At 40.8% G+C, this 26,832-nt stretch overlaps 1 protein-coding gene across 1 annotated transcript in view; it reads left to right on the top strand.

The window, feature by feature from the left end:
• The window catches only part of LOC137361095 (interleukin-20 receptor subunit alpha-like), a 46,056-nt gene extending 19,391 nt beyond the window's left edge, over window positions 1-26,665 (top strand). Inside the window, exons 2-7 of the mRNA XM_068026054.1 lie at window positions 2,514-2,646; window positions 7,656-7,834; window positions 11,239-11,414; window positions 11,605-11,749; window positions 16,319-16,458; window positions 21,365-26,665. Of these exons, the coding sequence (XP_067882155.1) occupies window positions 2,514-2,646; window positions 7,656-7,834; window positions 11,239-11,414; window positions 11,605-11,749; window positions 16,319-16,458; window positions 21,365-22,495 (1,904 nt within the window). The 3' untranslated portion in view covers window positions 22,496-26,665. The remainder of the gene's footprint in view (window positions 1-2,513; window positions 2,647-7,655; window positions 7,835-11,238; window positions 11,415-11,604; window positions 11,750-16,318; window positions 16,459-21,364) is intronic.
• Window positions 26,666-26,832: the final 167 nt, after the last annotated feature.

Raw genomic sequence — 26,832 nt, forward strand, 5'->3', positions numbered from 1 at the left:
GTTGGGAAAATTTTGGAATCTTTAATTAAAGATGAAATGGCTAACTATCTAACTGAAGAAAAAATAATCAGAAGCAGCCAACATGGATTTTATCAAGGGAGTTTATGGTCAACAAACCTAAGAGAGTTCTTCCAGGAGGCTACAGATATGGTGAGCAGGGTAAATGCAGTAGCTGTGTCGTGCATGAACTTTCAGAACATTTGTCAATGTACCACAAAGGACACTACTGAAGAAGATTAAACAATATGGAATTTGAAGAATAGCAACAAAATGAACTAAATCAGGTCAGAAGGGAGTAGAAGTAAAGAGCAGTTTTTCAGTGGTTGGAAGTGGGTAGCAGTGTCACACCGGGTTCTCTTCTGGTTTAAAAAAAAAGTGGTAATTATACTTTGTGGGAAAGTTGGATGATGTGGAAGTGTGGATAGATTTGGAGGTTCTTAGAAGTTATATATGGTTGGATTTTAAGTTCCAGATGCTGTGTCCACCCCTTGAGTGCATCAATGCTATTTGCCTCAACTACTCCTTGTGGTAGCAAGTTCCACGTTCTTATCAAAAACAAGAAATGCTGGAATCACTCAGCAGGTCTGGCAGCATCTGTGGAAAGAGAAGCAGAGTTAACGTTTCGGGTCAGTGACCCTTCTTCGGAACACAAGAAGGGTCCGAAGAAGGGTCACTGACCCGAAACGTTAACTCTGCTTCTCTTTCCACAGATGCTGCCAGACCTGCTGAGTGATTCCAGCATTTCTTGTTTTTGTTTCAGATTTCCAGCATCCGCAGTATTTTGCTTTTATTATCCACATTCTTATCACTCTTTGCATAAAGAAGTTTCTGCCTGTTGGATTTATTAGCAACTATCTTATACTTTTGATCTCTAGTTTTGGACGCCCCACAAGATTGCTTAGGTTTACAACCGCTTAAAAGCAGCACCTCAGGTGATTAAGGGAATAATGAATACTCGGTTTTATGGTAAGAGGTATATTGCAAGCTGCAATGATGAATCTATATAAAGCTTTAATAAACCACAGTTCAGTTTTTGGCTCCACAGTATGGGATGAATGTTGAGGCAATAGCGAAGGTACAGCATAGATTCGCTAGGATGCTGCTTGGTGTGAGGAAATACAAACACAAGCAATGACTTGGAAAAATTGAGGCTGTTTTCATGAGAACGAAGATTTGATAGAGGCGTTTAAAACTGTGAAGGGAAGATAGATAGAAACAGATTGTTTCCAGTGGTTGAGCAGCCCAAAGAGGGAAACATAGATATAAGATTAAATATAATAGATTTAGGATAAAAGCAGCAGAAACTTTAATACTCAGAGAGTTGTGAGGCTCTAGAATGCATGACTAGAGTTGCTGATTGAAGCAGGGACCTCATCAACATTTAATAGGTTAGGTTAGGTTCCTCAGGGTGGTGTCCTAGACCTAACCATCTTCAGCTGCTTTATCAATGGCCTTCCCTCGATTTTAAAGTCGGAAGTAGTGATGTTCGCTGATAATTATACAATGTTCAGTACCATTCACAGATCCTCAGATATTGAAGCAGTCTGTGTTCATACACAGCAAGACCTGGACAACATTCAGGCTTGGGCCGATAAGTGGCACACAAGTGCCAGGCAATGACAATCTCCAATAAGAGAGGATCTAACCATCTCCCTTTGACATTCAACGGCATTACCATCACTGATTCTCCCACTATCAACATTCAGAAACTGTGGCTACAAGAGGCTGGGAATTCTGTGGTGAGTAACCCACCTCCTGACTCCCCAAAGCCTGTCTACCATCTGCAAGGCACAAGTCTGGAGTGTGAGGCAATATTCTCCACATTCCTTGCTGAGTGCGGCTCCAACAACACTCAGGAAGCTCGACACCACCCAGGACAAAGCAGCCCACATGATCAGCACCCTATCCACCACCTTCACTGCCTCCATCACCAGCGCACAGTGGCAGCAGTGTGTACCATAAAGAAGATGCACTGCAGCAACTCACCAAGGCACCTTCCACAGCACCTTCCAAACCCACAACCTCTTCCACCTAGAAGGACAAGGGCAGCAGATGCGTGGGAACACCATCACCTGCAAGTTCCTCTTCAAGTCACACACCATTCTGACTTGGAAATATATCACCATTCATTCAGTGTTGCTGGATCTAAATCCTGGAGCTCCCTCCCTAACAGCACTGTGGTGTAACTGCTTCGGATGGACTGCAGCGGTTCAAGAAGGCAGCTCACCACCACCTTCTCAAAGGTAATTAGGGATGGGCAACAAATGCTGGACTTGCCAGCGATGCCCACATCCCATGAAACAATTAAAAAGGTAGGAGGTTGAAGAAAGGGGAATAAAGGAATAGGGGAGCAAGGCAGGCATAAGGAATTAGTACTACTGCTTGTGTGGAGGATAAGCACCAACGTGGACTGGTTTCTTCCATGTTGATAATTCTTCTGTAATTATATCTGGCACATCATTTGCCAACCTGCTGTATAAATTCTAACAGTGCTGATTTTTGTTTTTTTTCAGGAATTCCCTGGGGATGCACATTATCTGCACCAAGCAATGTGCGTTTCTTGTCAATCAATCTGCAGAACACTGTGCACTGGGAACTTGCCAGAGGGAAAGAATGCAGGATACAGTCCAGCGTGCAGTATAAAATGTAATTGTTCCTCTTATTCTCTGCTGCTATCTTGCTGTTTAAATTTTGATTAAATGCTATCACTCCCAAAATGAAAACAAGTGTAACTACAAGTTCAGTAGCACATCAAGCCTTCCTGCCTCAGGGCATTTTATACTGTTTTTAACATCTCTTCCCAGCACAGTTGTCAGGAGAGTTAAGGCCCCCGATCCCACACTCCTGCCCCTGGCATGTCAACACACACATATATATGATCCATAGGATTCAAAATCAAATGCCAAAAACTAGGGGCTATAAATAAAAAATAGTCACTAATAAATCCAATGGGGAATTCAGGAGAAACCTCTTTACCCAGACAGTGGTTAGAATGTGGAACTCGCTGCCACAAGGAGTAGTTGAGGCAAATAGCATAGGAGCATTTAAGGGGAAGCTAGGTAAACACATGAGTGTGAAAGGAATAGAAGGTTATGCTGATGGGCTTAGTTGAAGAGGCGTGAGAGGAGGCTCGTGTGGAACATAAACACTGGCATTGACCAGCTGGGCAAAATGATCTGTTTCTCTGTTGTACATTCTAATTCTGTGTAAGTTGCAAAACTGACCCAGACACGTGATCAAAAATACTCATGTCCAACAATTTCCAATAGAGAACAATTTCAAGAAAGTTCCAGCAATTCTTGCCAGTATCCTAATAACATTAAAAGATCAATTTTTTATAAAATACCTGATAGTGATAGTTAAAAATCATTTTTTTTTACAATTTTGCGGTTGTGGCATCAAGGTCAGTCAGTAATGGAAAGTACAATATGTTTTGCAAAGTAAGCTTCCTCAATTCTGTGCCAACAATATGCTTTGATTCCACCCTTAGAAAATCCATTATACTCGCCTTTGTTATCACGACACTACATTTCTATTTCCCATATTCCTTGTAGCCTCTAATTCTGTCTGTCAAATTATGTATCAAGTTCTGAGTTGTTTCACCAGCTTTGTGTCTTCTTGGTAACTGATTGAGGCTCTCCAGACTCATTTTGCATGGACAGGTTATTCACAAGCAACATAGCGAGGAGACATTCATCCCATCAGCCAGGGCTGATACAAGCATCACTTTTAGAGGTAACGGGATAGTGTGCACAACTGGAACACTCATCCCCACCCATTCATTTTTTATAAGAAATATTTCCTGGATCAGTGAAAAATATTGTGCAGGATAGCACAAAACAAAACTTCCTTGCAAACACATAAAACCTACTTCATGCAGGGATTTAAAAAGGTAATGAGAATGACTGAAAAAGTGAGAGCTATTTTAACCTAATGATCCCTGATCACTGAACTCAGTGACTTGATTCAGAAATGTGATAGTTTATTTAATCACAGTGTATGTGGTCCCTGCAAACTGTGTCCATACTGTCCACTTATAATACGTATTATTCACTGTATTGTGCAATGGCCATTTCAACAACTGAGTTGCCTTGACCTATTCCATTGTTATATTAACTCATCTCTCAATCCTATACATTTTTAGCTTCGAAAGTTCGAGAAAGTAGCCATAACCAGTTGTATTCACAATTAGCTATCTTAATTATTCTGCTGCCCTTTTATTTTGCACTTAGAAAGCATTAGAACTGGAAACATGTGACTGCAGTGAAAATTGTTTTTATGCTAGTTTGACAGAGGCTACTGCACAGCGTGAGATTTTATGTGAAAAGACATGAAACCACATGTTTGCAGGTGCAGTTTCTCATCAGATTTTTATCTGAGTAACCTCATATCACAGGCTGAGGCTGCACACGTAGCAAATGTCCCACTTTAAATCAATTTATTGTTAAGGTGTTTATTCATCGTTGCATTAATTTGCTTTTTAAGCTGAATTATCCCTTCTAGAGGAATCTATTCAGTTGTTTCAGAACAGTTTCATAATCTCCCAACCAATACATTTTGTGCACTTTTAGGCAAGTAACCATTAAATAGATTATTAAAGAGTGTCTTGTGAAAGAAGTGTGTTACAGATTATGTTCAATGACAAAAAAAATAATTATTCTGTTTCTGATAAAAGCTTTATTCAAATTGTGCCTGCTTTTTCTTATCTGTAGACTTGACTTATTCCAATGCACTCCTGGCTGGCCTCCCACATTTTATGCTCCCTAAACTTTACTGCCTGTGTCCTTACTACATAAAGTCCCATTCACTTATAACCTCTATACTGACCTACATTGACTCCCAGTCAATCAACATCTCGGTTTTAAAATCCTTATCCTTGTTTTCAAATCCCTCCATGGCCTCGCCCCTCCCTATCTCTCCCTCGTTCCTCCAGCCCCACAGCTTTCTGAGACATCTGTGCTCCTCTAATTCTGGCCTTTTAAGATCCTCAATTTTAATGGCTCCACCATTGGTGGTCATGCATTCAGCTGCCTAGGCCCTAAGCTCTGGAATTCCTTTCCTAAACCGGCTCCCTACCTCACTTGCCTCCTTTTACGTTAGAGGTGCTACATAAATACAAGTTGTTGTTTTAAATAAGATTGGAGGGTGTGTGTACTAGAAAATATCAAACCGTGAGAAGAAACAATTTCACAGGAATATTTTTCAATTCATGGACATGACATCACAGTGAAGACAGCTGTGAGAGAAAATGTTTTTCATAGTGACAATACAGAACACTTTGCAGTAAGAAAATCAATATAAAATAGACTGAAAATTAATATAGATTTTGTTTATTGAGGCACTCCTAGATAAAGGGCCTAGACCCATAGTGCAGTAATGACATAGTAGGGTGAACAAAGAAGCAGTGATTAGGGAATGCCAAGCTGTGGCTTTAAAGTTATAATAGAAGAGAAAGGAGGTACATATTTATGAGGTCCTTGGAAAGAATGAGCTAAAAATAGAAGGCAGTGCTATAAATCTACTTTGTTTAATTTATTTAATGTGCTATAAATCCAATATATGTAAAGAGGCCATGAGATCTAATCTATACCTCACCCATGATATTGACTAACTCATTCATAGCGTCATTGCTCACAACAGCTACTCATTGGATTTAAATCTTGTCACAAGGTTTCTGAACATTTATCCTCTACATCTGTTTCTGAGGATCGCAAGCAAGTTTAGGAGAACACCACCTTTTATTTCATTTCGTCTCATGCTTTCACAATATTACCCGTCATCTTCATATTACAGCATTTGGCTTTTTTTTTTAAATGAGTCTAATTTCTTGGCTTCAGACAATCTTTCCAGCAAGCCAACTATTCTCTCTCCAATCATATTTGAAAAAAAGTGAATAGAATATTTTGGGCAACTTGTAAGAAAATACTTCCAGATGTTTATCCTATATTTGCCTTTCATAACTATGAACTTGTAGCATCTTCTCATGCTATCCTCATATCTTTGAAAATACTGTTTCTGGTTTTCGTTCTTTATCCATTTAAGTATCCTATATAAGATTGCCTTTGAGACATCTCTTTTCAATAATGAGGAACCCCAATTTTTGAAGTTGCTCTTCTCAGTTCTTCACTCTGACACATTGCTCTCCTCTGCACTGTGTGAGGCCTGGATGGCTGCCATATATCTGCGATCAACTATAACTGAACTCCAGATGCAGCCTGAGCTGGGCAGCATGACAGCTTCAGCATGTCCTCTGGGAATTTGTACCCAGTATCCAACTTGCATTGATTGATACTACTCACATTGAACGAGTAGTCAAGTAACAACCCCAAGATACCATGCAGCTTCCATTGGTAAGTTATATCCTTCAATGAAATACAGGCTCCACCTTACTCTGACACTGATCTTTTAAAATTAATTTTGAATTCAACTTTCGAATTAAAATATTAAGGGATTTAAAGATTTGTAGCTGGTGGTCTACAATGTATATATTTGTTCTAATTATTACTATTGTTTACAGCTTTGGATTAGTTACAATGCTGAGTTCATGTAGTTTGGACAATTTCCTCTTTTATTTCTAAAGTATTCCACCTGCTTCCTGAACCAGTTCATGATTTTATTTCTTGATTGCAGTATAAGCCACTTAATGGAAAGACCCATATGGTCACAATTGTTTCTTTTATCCAAGTGTTTTTATGAAGCAAACATTGTAGGATACATGGTGAATGAATTGGCGCTTAAACAAATATTCCTCTCAAATAAACCCATACATTATCTGGTCTGAAGTGTGTTAGTAGCTGGTTTGATCCAGCTTTCTAATTTTGTACCTTACGTTTTCAGGAAACTGACTCAATGTGTTGTTTCTGCAATTGAATTTGCCAACTGGCATGACTTATTTTTAAGCAGATTTCTATTTTTTTGCCCCCTTGACCCAAATCAAAAATTAATTGTATCTAAAGGCTTTTTTAGAAGTGTGAAAAACATGTTTGTACAGAATTTTTAACACTCTCACTAACTCTTTGACCTGCCCTTATTGTGATCCTAATTTTCCCCTCTTACCACCCCTCCCTCCCCAACCCAAACAGACTACTGTTGTAACTGTTCTGCCTTCACTCACCTCTGCTCCCTATCCCATCCAAATTTTGGAAAATTAAATGTTAGCAAATATGTGTCAGGCAGCCATAGACAAAGTGTCATGCCACATTATGTTCTAAGCAGCTGCTGACTGAAAGTGTTGGTGCATTCATGCTTTTCTGGCAATATGGTGTTTAAGTTAACAATTCAAAAATGAAGGAGCTCAGACTAAAGGTGTTGTTGCTGTTAACCTCGGTTTGGGTTGGTCTGTATCACTCTTTGTACCAACTTTGGGTCAGCATATCTGGGTTGATGCAGCAGTAGAATGAATAGGAAGCAGGCTATATGCTTCACAACTGCTCTGTGATGCTAATCATAGAATAATCACCAGGCAATATTAGAATAGGAATTAGTTTGCATGACCTTGTTGTTCCAAAGCATAAATAACTGGAAGAAAATGGATGATTTCACTTCGAATTGTGTGTGTTATCTGTGTGTGGAGAGGCATATACCTGCGTAAATTGTGTGAGACATTAGAAAATGAATAATTGCAGTAAGAATTAAAGGTGCTATTTTTAAAACAGATATGGAGAAAAAGATTGGAAGAACAAAAAGGAATGCCAGAACATTACCAGAACACAGTGTGACCTTTCAAATGAGACAGCTGATTATGAAGAATACTACTATGCCAGAGTAAAGGCTGTTTCAGGAGCAGGCTTTTCAGATTGGACTAAAAGTGAAAGATTCAATCCGAAAGTAGAAAGTAAGTATAGCATTAAACCCTGCTGTGGATGAATACAAATCAAGGAATATGGATCAGAATTCACATGAACAGTTCGATATTTATATTAGAAAAGGATTTTTAAATCATGTGTCCCTGGCACAGTCAATATCAGGACCACCTTAAGCATCCAAGGCAATCATTATAACATCATTATCAGTTTAAGGATTGTTTCCAACCCACTGGGTACTCTGCCAGTGCAGTATAGATATAGTACTTTACCAGTGAGATTTTGACCCAAGCTTTGGCCCTTCCCACTAAACATTCAGTTGCCCTTGATGCATGACCAATATCAGTAATTTAAGTCAATTTAATCACATAACTACAGAAATATCAGACATGCCTAATGTATGACTCTCAAAGTTCAAAGGCATTTGCCTCCTGAGGGAACGTGTTCTGTACTCTGACCAGATTAACTGGTCATTCATTTCAAATGCACGTTGGTGGGGCCTAATTTTATAAAAAATGGTTACCACATATACCTACAAGAGTGTGGCTATGCTTCAGGAGTAATTAATTAGGTAGGAAACTCTCTTGGATATGAGTACATGTTTAGTTTAGAGATACAGCACTGAAACAGGCCCTTCGGCCCACCGAGTCTGTGCCGACCACCAACCACCCATTTATACTAATCCTACACTAATTCCATATTCCTAACACATCCACATGTCAAGGCACTATGTAAATTCAAGTTCTTTCTTACACGTTTAGTGCATAACATTAGGAAATAAAGTCTAAGCACTAAAGTCTAAGCCTTAACTCAAAAAATTGTGTCTTCACCAAATCAATCACGTTATTCTTTTTCAAGAGCAGTTTGCTATCTCAGCAAGTTCAGCCATTACTTTTAACATTTATTTAATTTGGAAAGGGCGAGATTTTATGCTGTCACCTCCATTAAGCCATTCTGATGAATTTAGGCTAGATGCAAGGTTTTTAGCCACAGTTATATCCTACCCAGTATTTTTTGCAATATCTTGCTTCTGAAGCAGTATGTGGATGGCCCTACTAGAGAAGGGGTTGCACTCGACGTCCTCTTAGGATATGAGGATGGGCAGGTTGTTGATGTGTCAGTGGGGGAGCACTTGGGGACCAGTAACCATAACTCTATTAGCTTCAAGATAGTTATGGAAAAGGATAGGACTGGTCCTCAGGTTGAAGTCCTAAATTGGGGGAAGGCTAATTTCAATGGCATCAGACAGGAACTCTCAAAAGTTGAATGGGAGAGGCTGTTTACAGGTAAAGGGACGTCTGGCAAGTGGGAGGCTTTTAAAAGTGAGAGAGGAAGAGTTCAGAGCCGGCATGTTCCTGTTAGATGGAAGGGCAAGGTTGGCAAGTTTAGGGAATCTTGGTTGACGAGGGATATTGAGGGTCTGGTCAGGACAAAGAAGGAGGCATATGTGTGGAGCCACGGGAAATGGGCGAGGTCTTAGATGAATATTTCTCGTCCGTATTTACCGTGGAGAAGGTCATGCAAGCTTGTGAGTTCAAGGGAAGGAACAGCGATATCCTGGAGCATATCAACATTACAAAGGAGGAGGTGTTGGAGGTTTTGAAGCGCATTAAGGTGGATAAATCCCCAGGGCCTGACCAGGTGTATCCTAGGATGCTATGGGAAGCAAGGGAGGAAATTGCTGGGGCCCTGGCAGAGATGTTTGTATCATCATTAGCCATGGGTGAGGTACCGGAAGACTGGAGGATAGCTAATGTTGTGCCGTTATTTAAGAGTAGCAGGGATAAGCCAGGGAACTACAGGCCAGTGATCCTTACATCAGTGGTGGGAATGTTATTGGAAGGGATTCTGAGAGACCGGATTTATATGCATCTGGAAAGGCATGGTCTGATTAGGGATAGTCAGCATAGCTTTGTGCGTGGGAAATCATGTCTCACGAATTTGATTGAGTTTTTCGAGGAGGTGACCAAGAGGACTGACGAGGGCAGGGCGATGGACGTTGTCTACATGGACTTTAGCAAGGCCTTTAACAAGATCTCGTATGGTAGGCTGGTCCAGAAGGTTCGAACACATGGGATCCAGGGTGAGCTAGCAAATTGGATACAAAATTGGCTTGGTGATAGGAGGCAGAGGGTGGTAGTGGAGGGTTGTTTTTCAGATTGGAGGCCGGTGACCAATGGTGTGCCGCAGGGATCGGTGCTGGCCCCTCTGTTGTTTGTCATATATATTAATGACTTGGATGTGAATGTAAGGGACATGATTAGTAAGTTTGCAGATGACACCAAAATTGGTGGTATAGTGGACAGTGAAGAAGGTTGTCTAAGGTTACAACAGGATATAGATCAACTGGGAAAGTGGGCAAATGGAATTTAACGCAGACAAGTGTGAAGTGCATTTTTGGGAAGTTAAACCAGGGCAGGACATATACAATGAATGGCAGGACCCTGGGGAGTGTTGTTGAGCAGAGAGACCTTGGGGTGCAAGTACATAGTTCCCTGAAAGTGGTAACACAGGTAGACAGGGTGGTGAAAAAGGCATATGGCATGCTTGCCTTCATTGGCCGAGGCATTGAGTACAAGAGTTGGGACGTCATGTTACAGTTGTATATAACATTGGTTAGGCCGCATTTGGAGTACTGTGTGCAGTTCTGGTCGCCGCACTACAGAAAAGATGTGATTAAGCCAGAGAGGGTGCAGAAAAGATTCACAAGGATGTTGCTTGGTTTGGAGGGCTTGAGTTATAAAGAAAGATTGGAAAGGCTGGATCTGTTTTCCCTGGAGCGAAGGAGGCTGAGAGGGGACATGATAGCGGTATATAAGATTATGAGAGGCATAGATAGGATAGATAGCCAGAGTCTGTTTCCCATGGTAAGGGTGACTAAAACTAGAGGGCATAGATTTAAGGTGAGAGGGAGGAGGTTTAAAGAGGATCAAAGGGGTAGATTTTTCACACAAAGAATGGTGGGTATCTGGAATTAGCTGCCTGAGGAGGTGGTGGAGGCAGGAACAGTAGGGACATTTAAGAGGCATCTGGACAGGTATTTGAATGAGCAAGGCATAGAGGGATATGGAATTAATGCAGGCAGGTGGGATTAGTATAGATAGGCATTATGGTCGGCAAGGACACGGTGGGCTGAAGGGCCTGTTTCTATGCAGTACGACTCTACGACTCTATATACAGCATATAGGAATAATAGAGGGAGATCTGCACAGCTAGTTATTTCCTCAGATTCCCTTCACATACCACTCTTCTCTGGGAGTGCCAAATCTTGGAATCATCCCTCATAATTCATGTTACAACTTAGAAAATAAAATCTACAGGCCTATTGAATAACTATGTATGTTTAATGGCTGTTTTGGGTGTCAAAATGCATTGTAACTGAAATGGTCAGCATTGTGCATTTACTTTTAATATCTGCATATTGGTTATCTTTCAGCTAACATCAGTTCTCCAAAAGTAAAAGTAGAAGCTGGGGTCTGTGCCATCTCCATTACATTGACTCCTCCCAAAAAATGGAAGAACAGCAATGAGGCGCGAGCTATTTCACTTGCTAAAGTTTTCCTTGATTTAAAATACAAGTTGTCCATTATTAATAGAAAGACAAACAAATCGGTAAGAGAAAGTCATACTTTATTAGAAATAAAAGTTAGCTCCATACATGCACACTAGAAAATAGTATACAAAGTGTATGCTTGAATACAAATTACATTTCTACATAGGCTATTCTAGCCAATCAGATTTGCATAACAAAGATGCAGCTTCTGTTATTTATAATTATGTAATTGGTGCTTTTTTTTTAAAGCTCATTTTCCTGGAAGATGGTAAATTTAAAAAAGTGGACACTCTGGACCATGATACCACATATTGTGTAACTGCCCGATCAGTGGAATTTTCCTTTTACAGAAGAAGTGAACCATCTGAAAGTGTGTGTGCAACAACACCAAAAGGTGAGGGTGTCATTCTAAATATGAAACTGTATAAAACAACCAGTACAAGACTCTTTGTTCTGTCATATAACATATATATATATATATATATATCTATAATTACATTGCAGAAAGAGACAGTTTAATCCATTTGTGCCTGTGCCTCCTACTCACTTTTTCAATTATAACAATCTAATCTAATCTCTGCTCTTTCTCAAAAACATTTTCTACTCTTTTCTAAAATACATATACAGTTGCCTATTTAATGTGGGCATAGTGTCTGCCTCAAAAGCTACCGATGGTACATCATTCTATGTCCTAATAATTCTTCTGAATGAAAAGGTGTTCCTTTGTTGTTCTAGTGATAATCCTGAGTCTATGCTTCTTTGTTACTTATTTGCAAATTTCAAATTATCATGAAAACCTTTGTTAAATCTTTGCCTAGCATTCTCTATTACAATAAAAAACCCCAACTTTACAAGCCTTTCTTCACCCCTTTAACCTCTCATTCTTGATATCTTTCCAGTGAACCTTCATTGTACCTTTTCCATTGTTCTGAACAGCTTAAGTATTCTTATTGTGGTCTAACAAATTCAACATCCCTCCCTTACTTTTATGTATATATATTGCTGCAATGTACAAGACCTATTTACTGTTTTATGGTTTTTTTTCTACTCCTCCCTATGAAGTTCTACACCCATAGATCTCTCATTTCAACTACTCAGTTTAGAACCTTACCAGTTAAAGTATGTTTCCCTTCACTATTCCTTATTCCAAAATGTACAACTTCACATTTCTCTACATTGAACTGCATTGGCAATCTATTTGCCCATATTACTAACCTGTCAGCCTCTGCCACCTCGTTTCAAGTTTGCCATGTTGCTTGATTTAATATCTGTAAATTTTGATATTGTTTCTCTTGTGCCTATGTCAAGTCATGAATATAAGTGAAAAGTGTTTGCAACACAGATCCCCAGAAGACCCATCTGCCAATGGAAAGAAACATCCACTTACCCCTACTCTTTGCATTCTGTCCGTTAGCCATCTTTCGTATCTGCATTCCTTTGAATATTAATTATTGCAAAAGTCTCTTCATTTCATCAAATCCCATATATGCATACACATCATCTACTGTTCTTTTAACTGTCCATACCTATCCCAAAAATACCACGGGGTACAAGTGGGAGGACTGCAACTATGGATGGGGCTCACATCCTCCACTTTCTACCTCATGCATCCTGTGGTCCAAATTCCAGCTGAGACCTCTGTCTGCTCTCCCTAATCCGTTCACACCTTTGGGGCTCTGACTGGAATAGCTGTTGATAATTCCACCCACTGCGCTCTTAGCAGATCCAATGCTTAGCCAAAGGTTTATGTAGTTCTATGTAGGTCTATCTAGGCCGACTGATGGACCCAAAAGGAATTGATTATCTTAGAAGGAATTGCTATTTTTCCCCATGGGGAATTTTTTTGTCATTTCTCCTCAGTACCTTAAGTACCTCTCGCTCTACTATTGAAGCAGCTACTTCTCACATCAGTGAAGGTCCATGCCTCTGTACTGATGGGGGCCACCCTCTCGGATATTTACATTTCCCCCATTATTGCAGCTTTATTGCGACTGTGAACCTCTCCAAATTGAAATTTTTGACGTAGCCTACATGAATTTTAGCAAGGGTGTTGACAAGGTCTGACATGGCAGACTGGTCAGAAAGGTAGATGTCCATGGACTCCAAGGGAAAATTGGATTCAAAATTGGTTCAGTGGCAGGAAGCAAAAGGTAATGGTCGGTGGGTATTTTGTGACGGGAAGGTTGTTTCCAATGAGGTTCCGCAGGGCTCAGTACTAGGTCCCTTGCTTTTCATAGTATACCTCAATGATTTAGACTTAAATATCGAGGGCATGTTAAGAATTTTGCAGATGATACAAAAAAGGCTGTGTGTTTGATGCCGAGGAAGACATCTGTAGACTGCAGGAAGAGATCAATGGATAGAGTGGATAAGAAGGACCTTTTCCCTTAGCAGAGGGGTCAATAACCGGGCGCATAAATTTAATGCAATTGACAGAAGGATTAGAGGGGAGTTGAGGAGTAAATCTTTTCATCCTGTGAATGATGGTGGTCTGAAACACACTGCCCGAAAGGATGATAGAGGTAGAAATTCTTGTTGCATTTAAAAAGTACTTAGATATACACTTGAAGTGCAAAAACCTACAAGGTTATGGACCAACAGCTGGAAAGTCATTTATACTGCATAGCTCCTTTTTGCTGGCACAGACATGATGGGCCAAATGGCCTCCTTCAGTGCCATAAATCTCTATGATTCAATGAAATTTTCTTAATACATTTCCTTTATTCAGTGATCTATAATGCCTGATTTTTCTACCAGTGGATAAAAATAATGTCCCCATGAGGTTTAAATGGCAGACATTTAAAGAGCGCATGGATGAACTGCAATAATAAAAGTAAAATGGGAAAGGAAGCCAAACCATGGCTTACAAGGGAAATTAGAGATAGCATTAGATCCAAGGAAGAGGCATATAAATTTGCCAGGAAAAACAACAGACCTGAGGATTGGGAGCAGTTTAGAATTCAGCAAAGGAGGACCAAGGGATTGATTAAGAAGGGGAAAATAGAGCACGAGAGTAAGTTTGCGGGGAACATAAAAACTGACTGTAAAAGTTTCTATAGGGATGTGAAGAAAAAAAGATTGGTGAAGACAAATGTAGGCCCCTTACAGTCAGAAACAGGGGAATTTATTATGGGGAAGAATTGGCTGACCAACTAAATGCATACTTTGGTTCTGTCTTCACAAAGGAGGACACAAATATCATACCAGAAATGTTGGGGAACACGGGGCTTAGTGAGAGAGAGGAACTGAAGGAAATCAGTATTAGTAGAGAAATGGTGTTGGGGAAATTGATGGGATTGAAGGCCAATAAATCCCCAGGGCCTGATGGTATGCATCCCAGAGTACTCAAGGAAGTGGCCCTAGAAATAGTGGATGCATTGGTGGTCATCTTCCAAGATTCTATAGACTCTGGAACAGTTCCTACAGATTGGAGGGTAGCTAATGTAACCCCACTATTTAAAAAGGGAGGTAGAGAGAAAGCAGGGAATCATAGACCAGTCAGCCTGACGTCAGTAGTGGGGAAAAATTCTAGAGGCCATCATCAAAGATTTTATAGTAGAGCACTTAGAGAATAGTGGTAGAATAGGGCAGAGTCAGCATGGATTTCCGAAAGGGAAATCATTCTTGACAAATCTACTAGAATTTGTTGAGGATGTAACTAGTAGAGTTGATGAGGGGGAGCCAGTGAATGTGGGTTATTTGGACTTTCAGAAGGCTTTTGACAAAGTCCCACATAAGAGATTAGCGTATAAAATTATAGCACATGGGATTGGGGGTAGTGTAATGCGATGGATGCTCGGACCCTAGCTATTCACAATATATATTAATGATTTAGATGAGGGAACTAAATGTAATATCTCCAAATTTGCAGATAACACAAAACTGGGTGGGAGGGTGCAGAGAGGCTTCAGGGTGATTTGGACAAGTTGAATGAGTGGGCTAATGCATGGCAGATGCAGTATAATGTTAATAAATGTGAGGTTATACACTTTGGTAGCAAAAACAGGAAGGCGGACTATTATCTGAACAGCTATAAACTGAGAGGGGAAAATGCAGCAAAACCTGGGTGTTCTCGTACACCAGTTGCTGAAGGTAAGCATGCAGGTGCAACAGACGGTAAAAAAGGCAAATGGTATGTTGGCCTTCATAGTGAGAGGATTCGAGTACAGGAGCAGGGATGTCTTGCTGCAATTATACAGGGCCTTGGTGAGACCAGATCTAGAATAGTGTGTGCAGTTTTGGTCTCCTTATCTGAGGAAGGATGTTCTTGCTATAGAGGGAGTGCAGTGAAGGTTTACCAGACTGATTCCTGGGATGGCGGGACTGATGTCTGAGGAGAGATTGAGTCGGTTGGAATTATATTCGTTGGAGTTCAGAAGAGTGAGGGGGGATCTCATAGAAATCTATAAAATTCTCACAGGACTTGACAGGGTAGATGGAGGAAGGATGTTCCCGATGGTGGGGAGTCCACAACCAGGTGTCATAGTCTAGGATATAGGGTAAACCATTCAGGACTGAGATGAGGAGAAATTTCTTCACCCAGAGAGTGGTGAGCCTGTGGAATTCGCCACCACAGAAAGCAGTTGAGGCCAAAACATTGTATGTTTTCAAGAAGGAGTTAGATATAGCTCTTGGGTCTAAAGGGATCAAAGGGTATGGGGGGAAAGCGGGAACAGGCTACTGAGTTGGATGAATGGCAGAGCAGGCTACTCCAGCCCCTATTTTCTATGTTTCTATGTTTAAGTCTCTCTGTGCTGTTGTAGCATACTCATTAATGTGTTTGATAAATGTCTGTCAGCCCTAGTTTGACACAGATGTTAATCTATTTAAAATAAGTTGCATAAGGAAAATTTACTCCACTAAATAACAAATAAGCTCAAAGCCCTGGTTAATCACTTTTGTGGACGAGGTAATTTTATTGTGCATTTTTCATTACACTTTCCGTTAATTTTTATTTTGACAGATCCTACAAAACAAATGGTCAAAATGATCCTGCTCGGCTGTGTTCTGCCAGTCTTTCTTTTCTTTTTTTTGTTCGCTTTGGTGGGCTGTTTCATGTACAAATATGTGTACGTCAGTGATCAGAAGCAACCTGTAAATCTGGTAAGCAATTTCCACCAGCTTATTACGATGAACTCAGATGACTATGCTGTTACCCCAAGCCATACAAGAAACCTAGTGTGTAGAAAGGATGCATTAGAGGCAACATTTCGTATGCTTTCTATTAAGGGGAAGGCCTATTTTTGAGAGCATGGCAGAGAATATATCAGTAACTGAGTCGTTCCTAGTGGGTTTAACAGCACTGGCAAATACTGTGCACACTTGTGCCAGACCTTTACCATGCCCTTCATTATTTTACTGAGGGCAATTAATGTGTATCTGTTTAAGAATAATGTTCATGCTCGTGGGTACGCACAGCTATTGTGCATAATTTAAGGCAGGAGGGGTAGGATTAGGCACAAATTAGAAATTGGACAAAAAAAATGCATATAAAATAATGAGAAGAAATGATTTAAACTTACATTTGTTAAAAGGACTTTCACTATTGCAAGTTAAAAACATTAGGTTATGGATATAAGTCACAGCATGAAGAAGCCGAGGATGACAGCAGAAGCACCTTGATGTCGGCGTCTCCATTTAGGGTTAAGTTTGATTCATTACTTCAACTAAAAGCCATGGGTAGACTTATTTTACAAGCAAAGTTTCATCTCTTTTGATTATGGGGAAAGAGAGATAGACATACTCAAGTCGACCTCCTTGTTGTTCAACCAGTGTCTAACATGGATAGTTTCTGTGTTGCTTGTAAGCTTGACTAACTTGTCCTCCAACCAAGAAAGGCTGCATAGATGGAGAGCTGCAAGCACAGAGTGGTATATCAGAACATTTTTTTTTTAAATGCTAGCATATTGTTTTAATGCTTAATATCATCTGCTGAAATTTGAAACAGCTGTGTTACAACCAGGAGTGTATGTAGTGTACACACTTGCATACATTTTTTAAATCGCCTGGGGCAGCAAAAATGAACCCCACTCTCCACTTTCTATTCTTATCGTAGCTGTTCCTGGGGATTGATTATGTAGAAATTCTCTCGATAGTTTTGTGAAACTGAGAGTTCCAGCCCAAATAGGAATGAAGGACAGGACAAGTGTGGGGAAGGAGAGTGCCAGTGAGAACTGAAGGGGAAAGTACCATTATAATTGGGGGAAAGGGGAAGCAGAGTGCTGCCATGGACTGTGAGGAAGGGGTAGAGAGTGCCTCACTGGCACTTTGGCAACTGTATGAACATTTTTGAAACAAATTAACAATGAAATTTAGTAGTTGAAACCACCAATACATTACTACAATGCCATTTCTCCACAAGGAATTATGGAAACCCCCCTACACAGGCAATAGCCACAAGTTAAGTTCTGACAAACTCATGTGCCACTAGATTTCCAGTGCATCTACAAGTTCAGGGTTGGTTTGAGTTGCCAGCTTTTTTTGAACTGGATTTTTTTTTAAAATAGTGTTGGCCAGCTTTTGTTAGTTTGCTAGATTGGCAGGTATCTTTCAATTCCCAGCTGTTGCTTGTACCTGATGGAGCTCCATTGCTCCAGGACCTTAATCTTTACATCAGTTGGGAATTCCTGGTCCCAGAATGAGTTGGGACTTCCCACCTACAGCACAGTGTTCAATTCCACTGCAAAGCTACAACCACAGTGACAGTAAATTACAAATCAAGTTCATAGAATCATAGAATGGTTACAACACAGAAACAGGCCATTCATCCCCTCGTGTCCGTGCCGGCTCTCAACAAGAGCAGTTCACCTAGTCCCAATCACCCACATTTTCCCCATAGCCCAGCAGATTTTTTCTCTTCAGATAATTATCCAATTCCATTTTGAAAGCAATGATTGAATCTGGCTCCATCACACTCTCAGACAGTGCATTTCAGATCCTAACCACTTACTGCGAAAAAAAAAGTTTCATGTCACAGTTGCTTCTTTTGCCAATCACCTTAAATCTGTGTCCTCTGGTTCTTAATCCTTTCTCCAAAGGGAACAGTTTCTCCCTATATACTCTGACCCCTTCATGATTGTGAACACCTCTATCAGATCTCCTCTAAATCTTCTCTTCAAGGAGAACAGCCCTAGCTTCTCCAATTTATCTATGTAACTGAAGTTCTTCATCCCTGGAACTATTCCTATAAATCTTTTCTGCACCCCCCCCCCCCCCCGCCCCCCTGAAATGTGGTGCCCAGAACCGGACACAGTACTCCGAGGCTGAAAGAGTGTTTTATACAGGTTTATCATAACTTCTCATGCTTTTGTACACTATGCCCCTATTTATAAAGCCCTACATCCTGTATGCTTTATTAACTTGTTTCTCAACCTGCCCTTCCGCCTTCAATAATTTGTGCACATATACCCCCAGGCCTCTCTGCTCATGCACCCGTTTTAGAATTGTATATTTTATTTTATTGATTGGTATAAGTTGGTAGAGCATCTCTGAATTGGAGAGGTTTTAGAGGGAAATTGCCTCGATTGGCTTTGGGGGTGGGTGGGAGGGCACAGCAGGTTAGAGGAAGAGGGTGCCTCCATGAAGGAAGAGAGTGAATGTTGTGGTAGCTTTTGGGGAAGTAAATAATGAATAACCCCAAGTATTACTTATATTTTCCCTAAATCTTTATAGAGTTTATAGATTACATTTTATTAATTGTGAAGCAAAAATTTGTTTTAAGTTGAACCTAAGTACACCATTTTTAACATGAAAGTATTCAGGGAGCACGTTCATGGGCCCCTCTAGAAAATTGTGCATCACTAATGGGGGTTATGTGAAATTAGGAGGAAGTGTGTATAGTTTGAACTTTGATGGTTATGTCCCAGCTTACAGTTTAGGAATAGAATTTCAGGTAATAATTGCCACATTGAAACAATATTTTTTTGGTTGATGGCAGAGAGAGCTGTGTATTATTAACCACAATGAGTTCAGATGTAAGTTATCTGATTATGGGGTGGATTTTCCACCAGAGCAGTATCCGAGCGGCTGCCTGGTAGACCAGCCAGGAGGCCCAGTGCTCTTTGAGGACTGGAGCTCATTTGGACAGACCCACTGGCTGTAACAGAAACCAAACTCCTGGAACAGGTCACTGGCTCCAGTCTGTCACAGTATTATGCCACCTTGCTGGCCTCTGGGCATGAGAATGGTAGATTCCTGGTGGCGGGAGGGCCTGATCTGTGGAGGAGGGGCAGCGACACAGACGGAGTTTGTGAAGCCTGAAGAAACATTCCTGTGCCCCCTATCCCCCTCCAGCCCTGCAGAAATGGAAAGGAACTCACCTGCAGGATGCTGTTCGGATAGACCACTACCTGATGCTAGTCGGAGCTCAGTCCAACAGTGGCAATTGGGGATAAAAAACAGAAAGTGCTGGGAATACTCAAGTCAGGCAGCATCTGTGGAGAGAGAAGCAGAGTTAACGTTTCAGGTCTGTGACCTTTCATCAGAACAGAAGTGAAAAAATTTGCAGGGCTACCAGGAAAAGGTGGGAGATTGGGACAAGGTGAGTTGCTCTCGCAGAGTGCCGGCACAGACACAACAGGCCAAATGGCTTCCTTCTCTGCTGTAACCATTTTATGATTCTAGGTATTATCTATCGCTTTGAAAATAAATGAAAATATTACAGCTTTAAAGCTAGTATCTAATTTAGTATATTTTCCAAGATGTCAATCATTCCTTCTTCAAATACTTTAAAATTGTTAGGCTTGCAACTTCAGCACAGGTATTTAATACACAAACCCTGCCAAGAGTGATTTAATGCATTCTACTCAAACTACACATTGATTGGAAAGCCTTGTGCATAAGTCATAGGGAGATGCCAAGCTGAAGCAAGGTGCTTTCTCACAGTAACATGTACCTAATAGAATAACAAGAGAAAGATGATATTTTGTCTACTTCTTGGTGTTCCTCTTGACATACAGAATATTTTAAAAATTATTTCTCTTGACAATTTTTTCCCCATTCCTTCATTTCTTAAAGCCTTTCACTTTTTTCTGGGATATAGTTCCATGTCTTCACCTATTGGTTTTCCACCAAGTTATCATTATTCGCGTCTGAGCTTTGACAATGAGTATCAGTAGTCAGGACCAACAAAACCAAACCCAAATCAATGCTTACATAATTTCCAGGGTTGCTATATATTGATGAGCAATGGGAACTCTAGCTGATTTTTCCAGTTCCTAATGCTGAGCCCAATTATAGGACCCCCATCATCACCCCAAGTCAGCACCTTGCAAAGATCAAGCCAATGACTTTCCTGCTCTGTGGCTCAGCTGCTCCCTAGATTCAACTTGATAGCAGAGAAGTTTTTTTTTAAAAAATAGGATTTAACTTTTTTGGCCCATCTAAATTTCAGGACTATAATCTTATCAAAATCTTAGTTTATGCAGCACACGGTACCATTTAAAAAAACTGTAACTGTTAATCCAGATTATTTCATGAATTCACATTAAAGGTTGTAGTTCTGGATTTTCCTCTTTAGCATCTGAGCTCAGGAGCATCATGTGCTGGGGGCAACTTTTGGAAATTCAAGTACAAGCTGCCTAAATTTTCACATCCAATATTGTAATGTACAGAAAACATTAGGCAGCAGGTGCTTGAGTTTCTGATCAGAGCTCCTGGTGAGTGAAACTTGTACGCACAGGCAAAGAAGACAAAAATCTAGGCTATGATTTTGGATGTGAAGGTTATATTTATGTTTGGGCATTATTTGTGAATATATGTTTGTGAACTTTTCTCCCTGTGAAGACTTTGAGGGAGCTTTCCAGCAGGTGTTCTTAAATGCCACAGAGCTGACAACACTATTCCACACCAAAGGTGAACAGCCTTTATGAAAAAAATGTAATATGATTTCATACAGTGTGCCTCTTTAACACTGGTTTGGTAATTTTAATACCAGTGTGATCATGATCCAACAGTAAACTCTGCCTGTGTGAAGCTATTTTGTGCTCCAACTTTATCTCCTTTCTTTCAGCTACTGCAGTATCGCCCAAAGACGACATTCATATTTATTCCACCTGAACCTTTGAAAGTTAATATTATGGTTCTTGAAAATGATGGCAGTAAAGCATTGTCACATGGTTGTTTGGATGTTGACAATTGTGAAACCCCTTTAACCTCCCAGGTTAGCAGCAAGTCTGCCAATAAATGGAATGTCATACCTTTGCCAATAGAAAGTGACAAAATTGCAGACAAGTCTCAGACTGTGAAAAATCCAACAACAGAAAAGTGTGCAAGTAGCAGAGAGAGTGATGTGCAGACTACTGGTCAAGCCCAGCAAAATGATTACAGAGTTCAATCCCATCTACCAAATAGAAAAAAGACACAGAATGAAGCTCAATATGAAGTCATTGCAATTGAGAACATCAGTCACCGTCTGCTGCAGCAAAATATCCAGCTGCCAAGTGAAGAGTGTATGGAACCGCTACAAGTTGGGTACAGGTCACAATTGCCAACATGGCCTCTGATCAGAGAGGCTGTACAGCACAATGTTGAGTATAGTTTCATTGGAGCAGATACAAGTCATAACCCACAAAATGAACAAGCACATCACACACCAAATGGGGGAGTTGACAAGCCACAGGAAACTGATTATATACCACGTCCACTTGCAAATGGTATGAACACACAGACTATAGGAAGTGATACTGTTTGCTCTAGAGTTGTATCATATAGAACTATTGATCCACAACATGAAAGCATATACCTGCCAAAGGTACCCCTGGAACTAGAACAAAGTAATTATAGGTCTCAATTTCAACCACAGCCACTAACTGGAAAGGCTCCACTGGATGGTGTTGACCGTTATGCTGCTGTAATGGGTAGCAACTTCCACATACTGAATGAAAAACACCATGAAGAGGTGGAGGAGCCAGGTACAACAATAATAGATTGGGACATCAATACTGGCAGGCTGACCATACCTACAGTCATGGTCAATGCAGATTCAGAGAATAGTGGTTCTCTGACACAAAGTTTAGAACCAGGGATTGCTCTCCTGTCCTCACTATATACAAAGGACCTTCCTGACGAATTTTTAAGGACTGAAGAAGATACCTACTTATCACAGTTCCAAAAACACTGGAGATTGCATGTAGAAACATAGCAAGCAGTGATCATGCATCTCTTGAAACATGTGCCAGTATTTTATTTAAGTGTGCTATCCTTCTGCCTTTCCTTCTATTTTCTTCCTGTTGTTTTCTCACCAGGTCATATAACTTCTCTGGCTGAGAAATTAGCCAGGCAACCTGGTCCTCAGCCTCTTCTTATGCCTCCCTTTAGGTGAGCGAAGATGTATAGAACATCACAGCTGACATCAGAGCTCAGCAAGCTGGAGGCTCAATTGATAACAGTGTTAAAGTCTTTCCTCCTTTAAGATGCTCCTTAAAACTTCCACTTTGACAAAGCTTTTGATAATCTCTAATATCTCCTTTGTGGTTCGACATCAAATTTTGTTTATAATGCTCCTGTGAAGTGCATTGGAGTGTTTCACTATGTTAAAGGTGCCAAATAAATAAATGGTGTTGATGATGATGATAGAGAAGGTGCAATGCAACATATATTGTCAAAATGTGTTCACCATTAGACTGCAGAGGTTATTAGAACTTTTTATAATCTTTGTGCATTTACATGTTTGCATATTTTTTTTAATGCATTTTTGTTACACAGGTCCAATTTTCCCCTAATGCTTCTAACTTACCTCTAACCCAAATACAATGCAAATTTGTATCACCATTACCTTGAATGCCATCGTCAAAAATGGCAGCCTTGGCATTGGAGTGCACTGGATGCTGAATAGTCACCAATTATATAGTAACTGCAACACTTAGCTCCATATACGGTTCTATCTGTCCCCGGTGTTGCGAAGGATGGGCTTGGCCACATTGCCGCGGAACGCTCCATGCAGTTGGGCCGTGCCGTACCACCTATCCTTCGTGGAGCAGTTTCTGCGGGAAAACACCTTTGACCACCGGTCCATCAGGCAGTGGTCTGCACGGAATGTCCTCAAGGCCCTACGGGAAAAGGAGACGGTGGATCCTGTCGGATGGTTCCCCGAGCAGACCGTCAAAGTCATTTGGCGGAATGCCTCATCACCAGAACTTTCAAACAAGCACCAAGACGTAGCTTGGCTGGTGGTGAGAAGGGCCCTTCCCATCAGATCCTTCATGCACACCCGAAGTCTTGCCCCCTCCGCACAGTGCCCCCGCGTTGGCTGTGGTGGGGAAGAGACGGTCGCCCACCTCCTCCTGGAATGTGTCTTTGCAAAGCAGGTGTGGAAAGAGATACAGTGGTTTTTGTCGAAGTTCATCCCAGGAGTCTGTGCTCTACGGGCTGTTCCCAGGGACGCACACCGAGACAAACATCAACTGCTGCTGGAGGACTATCAATTCGGTGAAAGACGCCCTTTGGTCTGCCCGAAACTTGCTGGTCTTCCAGCGCAAAGAGTTGTCCACCACCGAATGTTGCAGAATGGCACATTCCAAGGTCCAGGACTACGTGCTGAGGGACGCACTAAAGCTTGGGGCAGCTGCAGCAAAGGCTCAATGGGGAAAGACCACAGTGTAGGGTCCCCCCCACCAAGCTGAACTGAGGGGCTGGATCCATGGGAAACCCCTCGAACTGTATTGTTGATATTTTCATTTGCTGTAAATGTGAAACTGTAATTGGCATGACAATAGTGAAAGGGAAGGGTTGTGAAGAAACTCATGATAGTATAGAAGGAAACTGATCTCCCTTGCAATGTTTGTATTTTTTGGTACTGTTTGAAACTGTTTGGCAATGTAATTTTTGCAGATTTTTATGAATAAAGTATATTTTGGAAATAAAAAAAAACTTAGCTCCATATACATGCATACACATTGAATATAAAGCAACAAGACCGCAATCCAGTGCAAAGACTTTTAGTAGCAAGTTATGTGGAGGCAGCAGCATAGTGGTATTGTCACTGGACTAGCAACCCAGAGACCCAGGCTACTGCTCTGGGGACATGGGTTTGAATCCCACCATGGCAGATGGTAAAATTTGAAATCAATTAATCTGGGAATTAAAAAGCTAGTCTAATGGTGACCATGAAACCATCGCTGATTGTTGTAAAAACCCATCTGGTTCACTGATGTCCTTTAGGGAAGGAAATTTGCTGTCCTTACCTGGTCTGGCCTACATGTAACTCGAGACTCTCAGTAATGTGGTTGACTCTTAAAATGCCCTCTGAAATGGCCTAGCAAGCCACTCATTTCAAGCACAATTAGGAATGGGCAATAAATGCTGGCCTAGCCAGTGATGCCCACATCCCACAAAGAATTTTTAAGAAGTTAGCAAAATTGTCATTTTGGCACAGCAAAGCCATACAGTTCACTGGAACCAGTAAGTCAGCCAAGATGTCTCATCCAGTGCCCAATCAGTATTAATGTGATAAGGATTGAAGGAAGCAGGAAAAATTATTTCTGAAATAAAAAGGAAGTAGAACAGCTAACAAATGTGGAGACATATTAATGCAGTGATTTGGCACATTGCCCTTTCACATTGGAAGCTTAGCTTCCAATCTAAAACTACATTTAATAAACTCTGTTCCTTTGTTGACTATAATGGTTAGGATCATTTCCATCTAGATCATTGTGGCACAAGTCCACAATACAAAGCTCTCTGTAACTTAATAATCTGACTCAGAAAAACTTCACAATGATGGCAATACATGCTGTTACTCTAAACTTTTCAGGCATGTTGTTGGGTGGTATGCAGGAAAATGTGTCTGGTTGACCTGTACATGCTGGTCAATGATCAGTGCTGGAAGTGGAATGCAAGAATAAAAGAACAGTTAACATAATGTGCACCACTGTTCAAGAATTTATATAGTGTCTTTCACAACCTCAAGACATCCCAAAGCACTTGGCAACCAAGGAAGTACTTTTAAAGCATAGCCACTGTTTTAGTGTAGGAAACGTCAACTTGTGCATAGCAATCTCCCACAAACAGAAATGTGATAAAGACCAGATAATCTATTCTTGTGATGTTGATTCAGGGATAAATATTAGCCAGGACACTCGGGACAACTCTGCTGCTCTTAGAAATAGTGACACAGGATCTTTTATGTCCAGCTGAGCGGGCAGATGAGGCCTTGGTTTAACGTCTCATCTGAAAGACTGCATCTCTGACAGTGCAGCTGTCTGTCAGTACTGCATTGGAGTGTCCGTCTACATTTTTGTGTTCAATTCTGTTGAGCAGGACTTGAATCCACAGCTTTCTGACTCAGAGCCATGGCTCTGAAAAAGTACTTAAAATTCACCAAAATAGATTTTAAAATAGCCCCAGAGTATCCATTTATTCAAATGACGAGTTAAATTCTAATAACTTTGGGAGTGAAAGTCAAATGCTACAGGAGGCACTTACCCACAAATTGCCTGTAAATTGCCAGCACAATTTCTGGGCAATTTCGGCAGAGTGGCAGGATCAGGAAAAGGATGGAATCTGAATCCACTGGGTTTCTGCTCCTTTTTACCCAACATAGTGTGTTACAGGTGCTTCTTCTGCCCAACACCTACCCTCATGACACTGCTTTGATGTCTTTTCACAGCAGATTTCCTGCTACCCTCAGGATCTGCTAGAAAAATTCTCAATAGGCCTAGTGGGACTCTTGTCAGCTGAGATCAAGTGACAGTTCTTTTGTGGCCCTACATTGGTGCTTTCTCTGTAATTGAGCTAAACTCTTCTCTAGACCCGAAACAGGAACCCCTGTTTGTTTCAGCACTCGTGTATAGGCTTTAAAAGTTGATTTCAGATCTTCAGTTTCTCTTTCTAAATCAAAAGGTAAGCGTCAACTAAGACCAGAAGGATTGGTAGAAAGCGGGAGAGTTATTTGGTCATGCTTCCTCTGGGAAGCATGCTCTATCCTCTGGGAGTACTGTTTGCACGCAGTGGGCGTCTCTGTGAGCTGCTACAGGTGCTCGCACTAGCCAGCCCCTATTAATTTAAACAGCCCCCACAGCGAGGATGTGGGATGGGGGTCAAGGTGTGAACTTAGCAGCAGGCAGGACTTCTTTACCCGTTGCACTTCTGACAGAAACACCACCACAGGAATTTTCCCTTACTGCTTGCAAATAAGGTAGAAAAAGTACTTTCTGTTTTTTAAACTTAATGCACTGACATTTTGCACTGAAACATCTGATTGCAGCAAAGTGATGTACAACTGGTCCCCTGCCAACAACAAAAGCAATAACTTAGAACTGTTAAGAAAATATTGTTTATATACAGAATGTCTTATGAAGATTTTATATTTGATAGTTCAGATTTTTTAACTCAATTCTGTTGTGTTCCAATACTATATTACTGTATTAAAAATTATACCTTTGTTGGATATGGTTTTTGTTTCATTTTTAGAGACTTAGGTCAATGCTCAGTGAATCACAATAAGTAACAGAACAGGCAGTGCACAGTATAACTTGCATT

Source organism: Heterodontus francisci, chromosome 3 (genome assembly GCF_036365525.1).
Source record: "Heterodontus francisci isolate sHetFra1 chromosome 3, sHetFra1.hap1, whole genome shotgun sequence".
Taxonomy (NCBI): Eukaryota; Metazoa; Chordata; class Chondrichthyes; order Heterodontiformes; family Heterodontidae; genus Heterodontus; species Heterodontus francisci.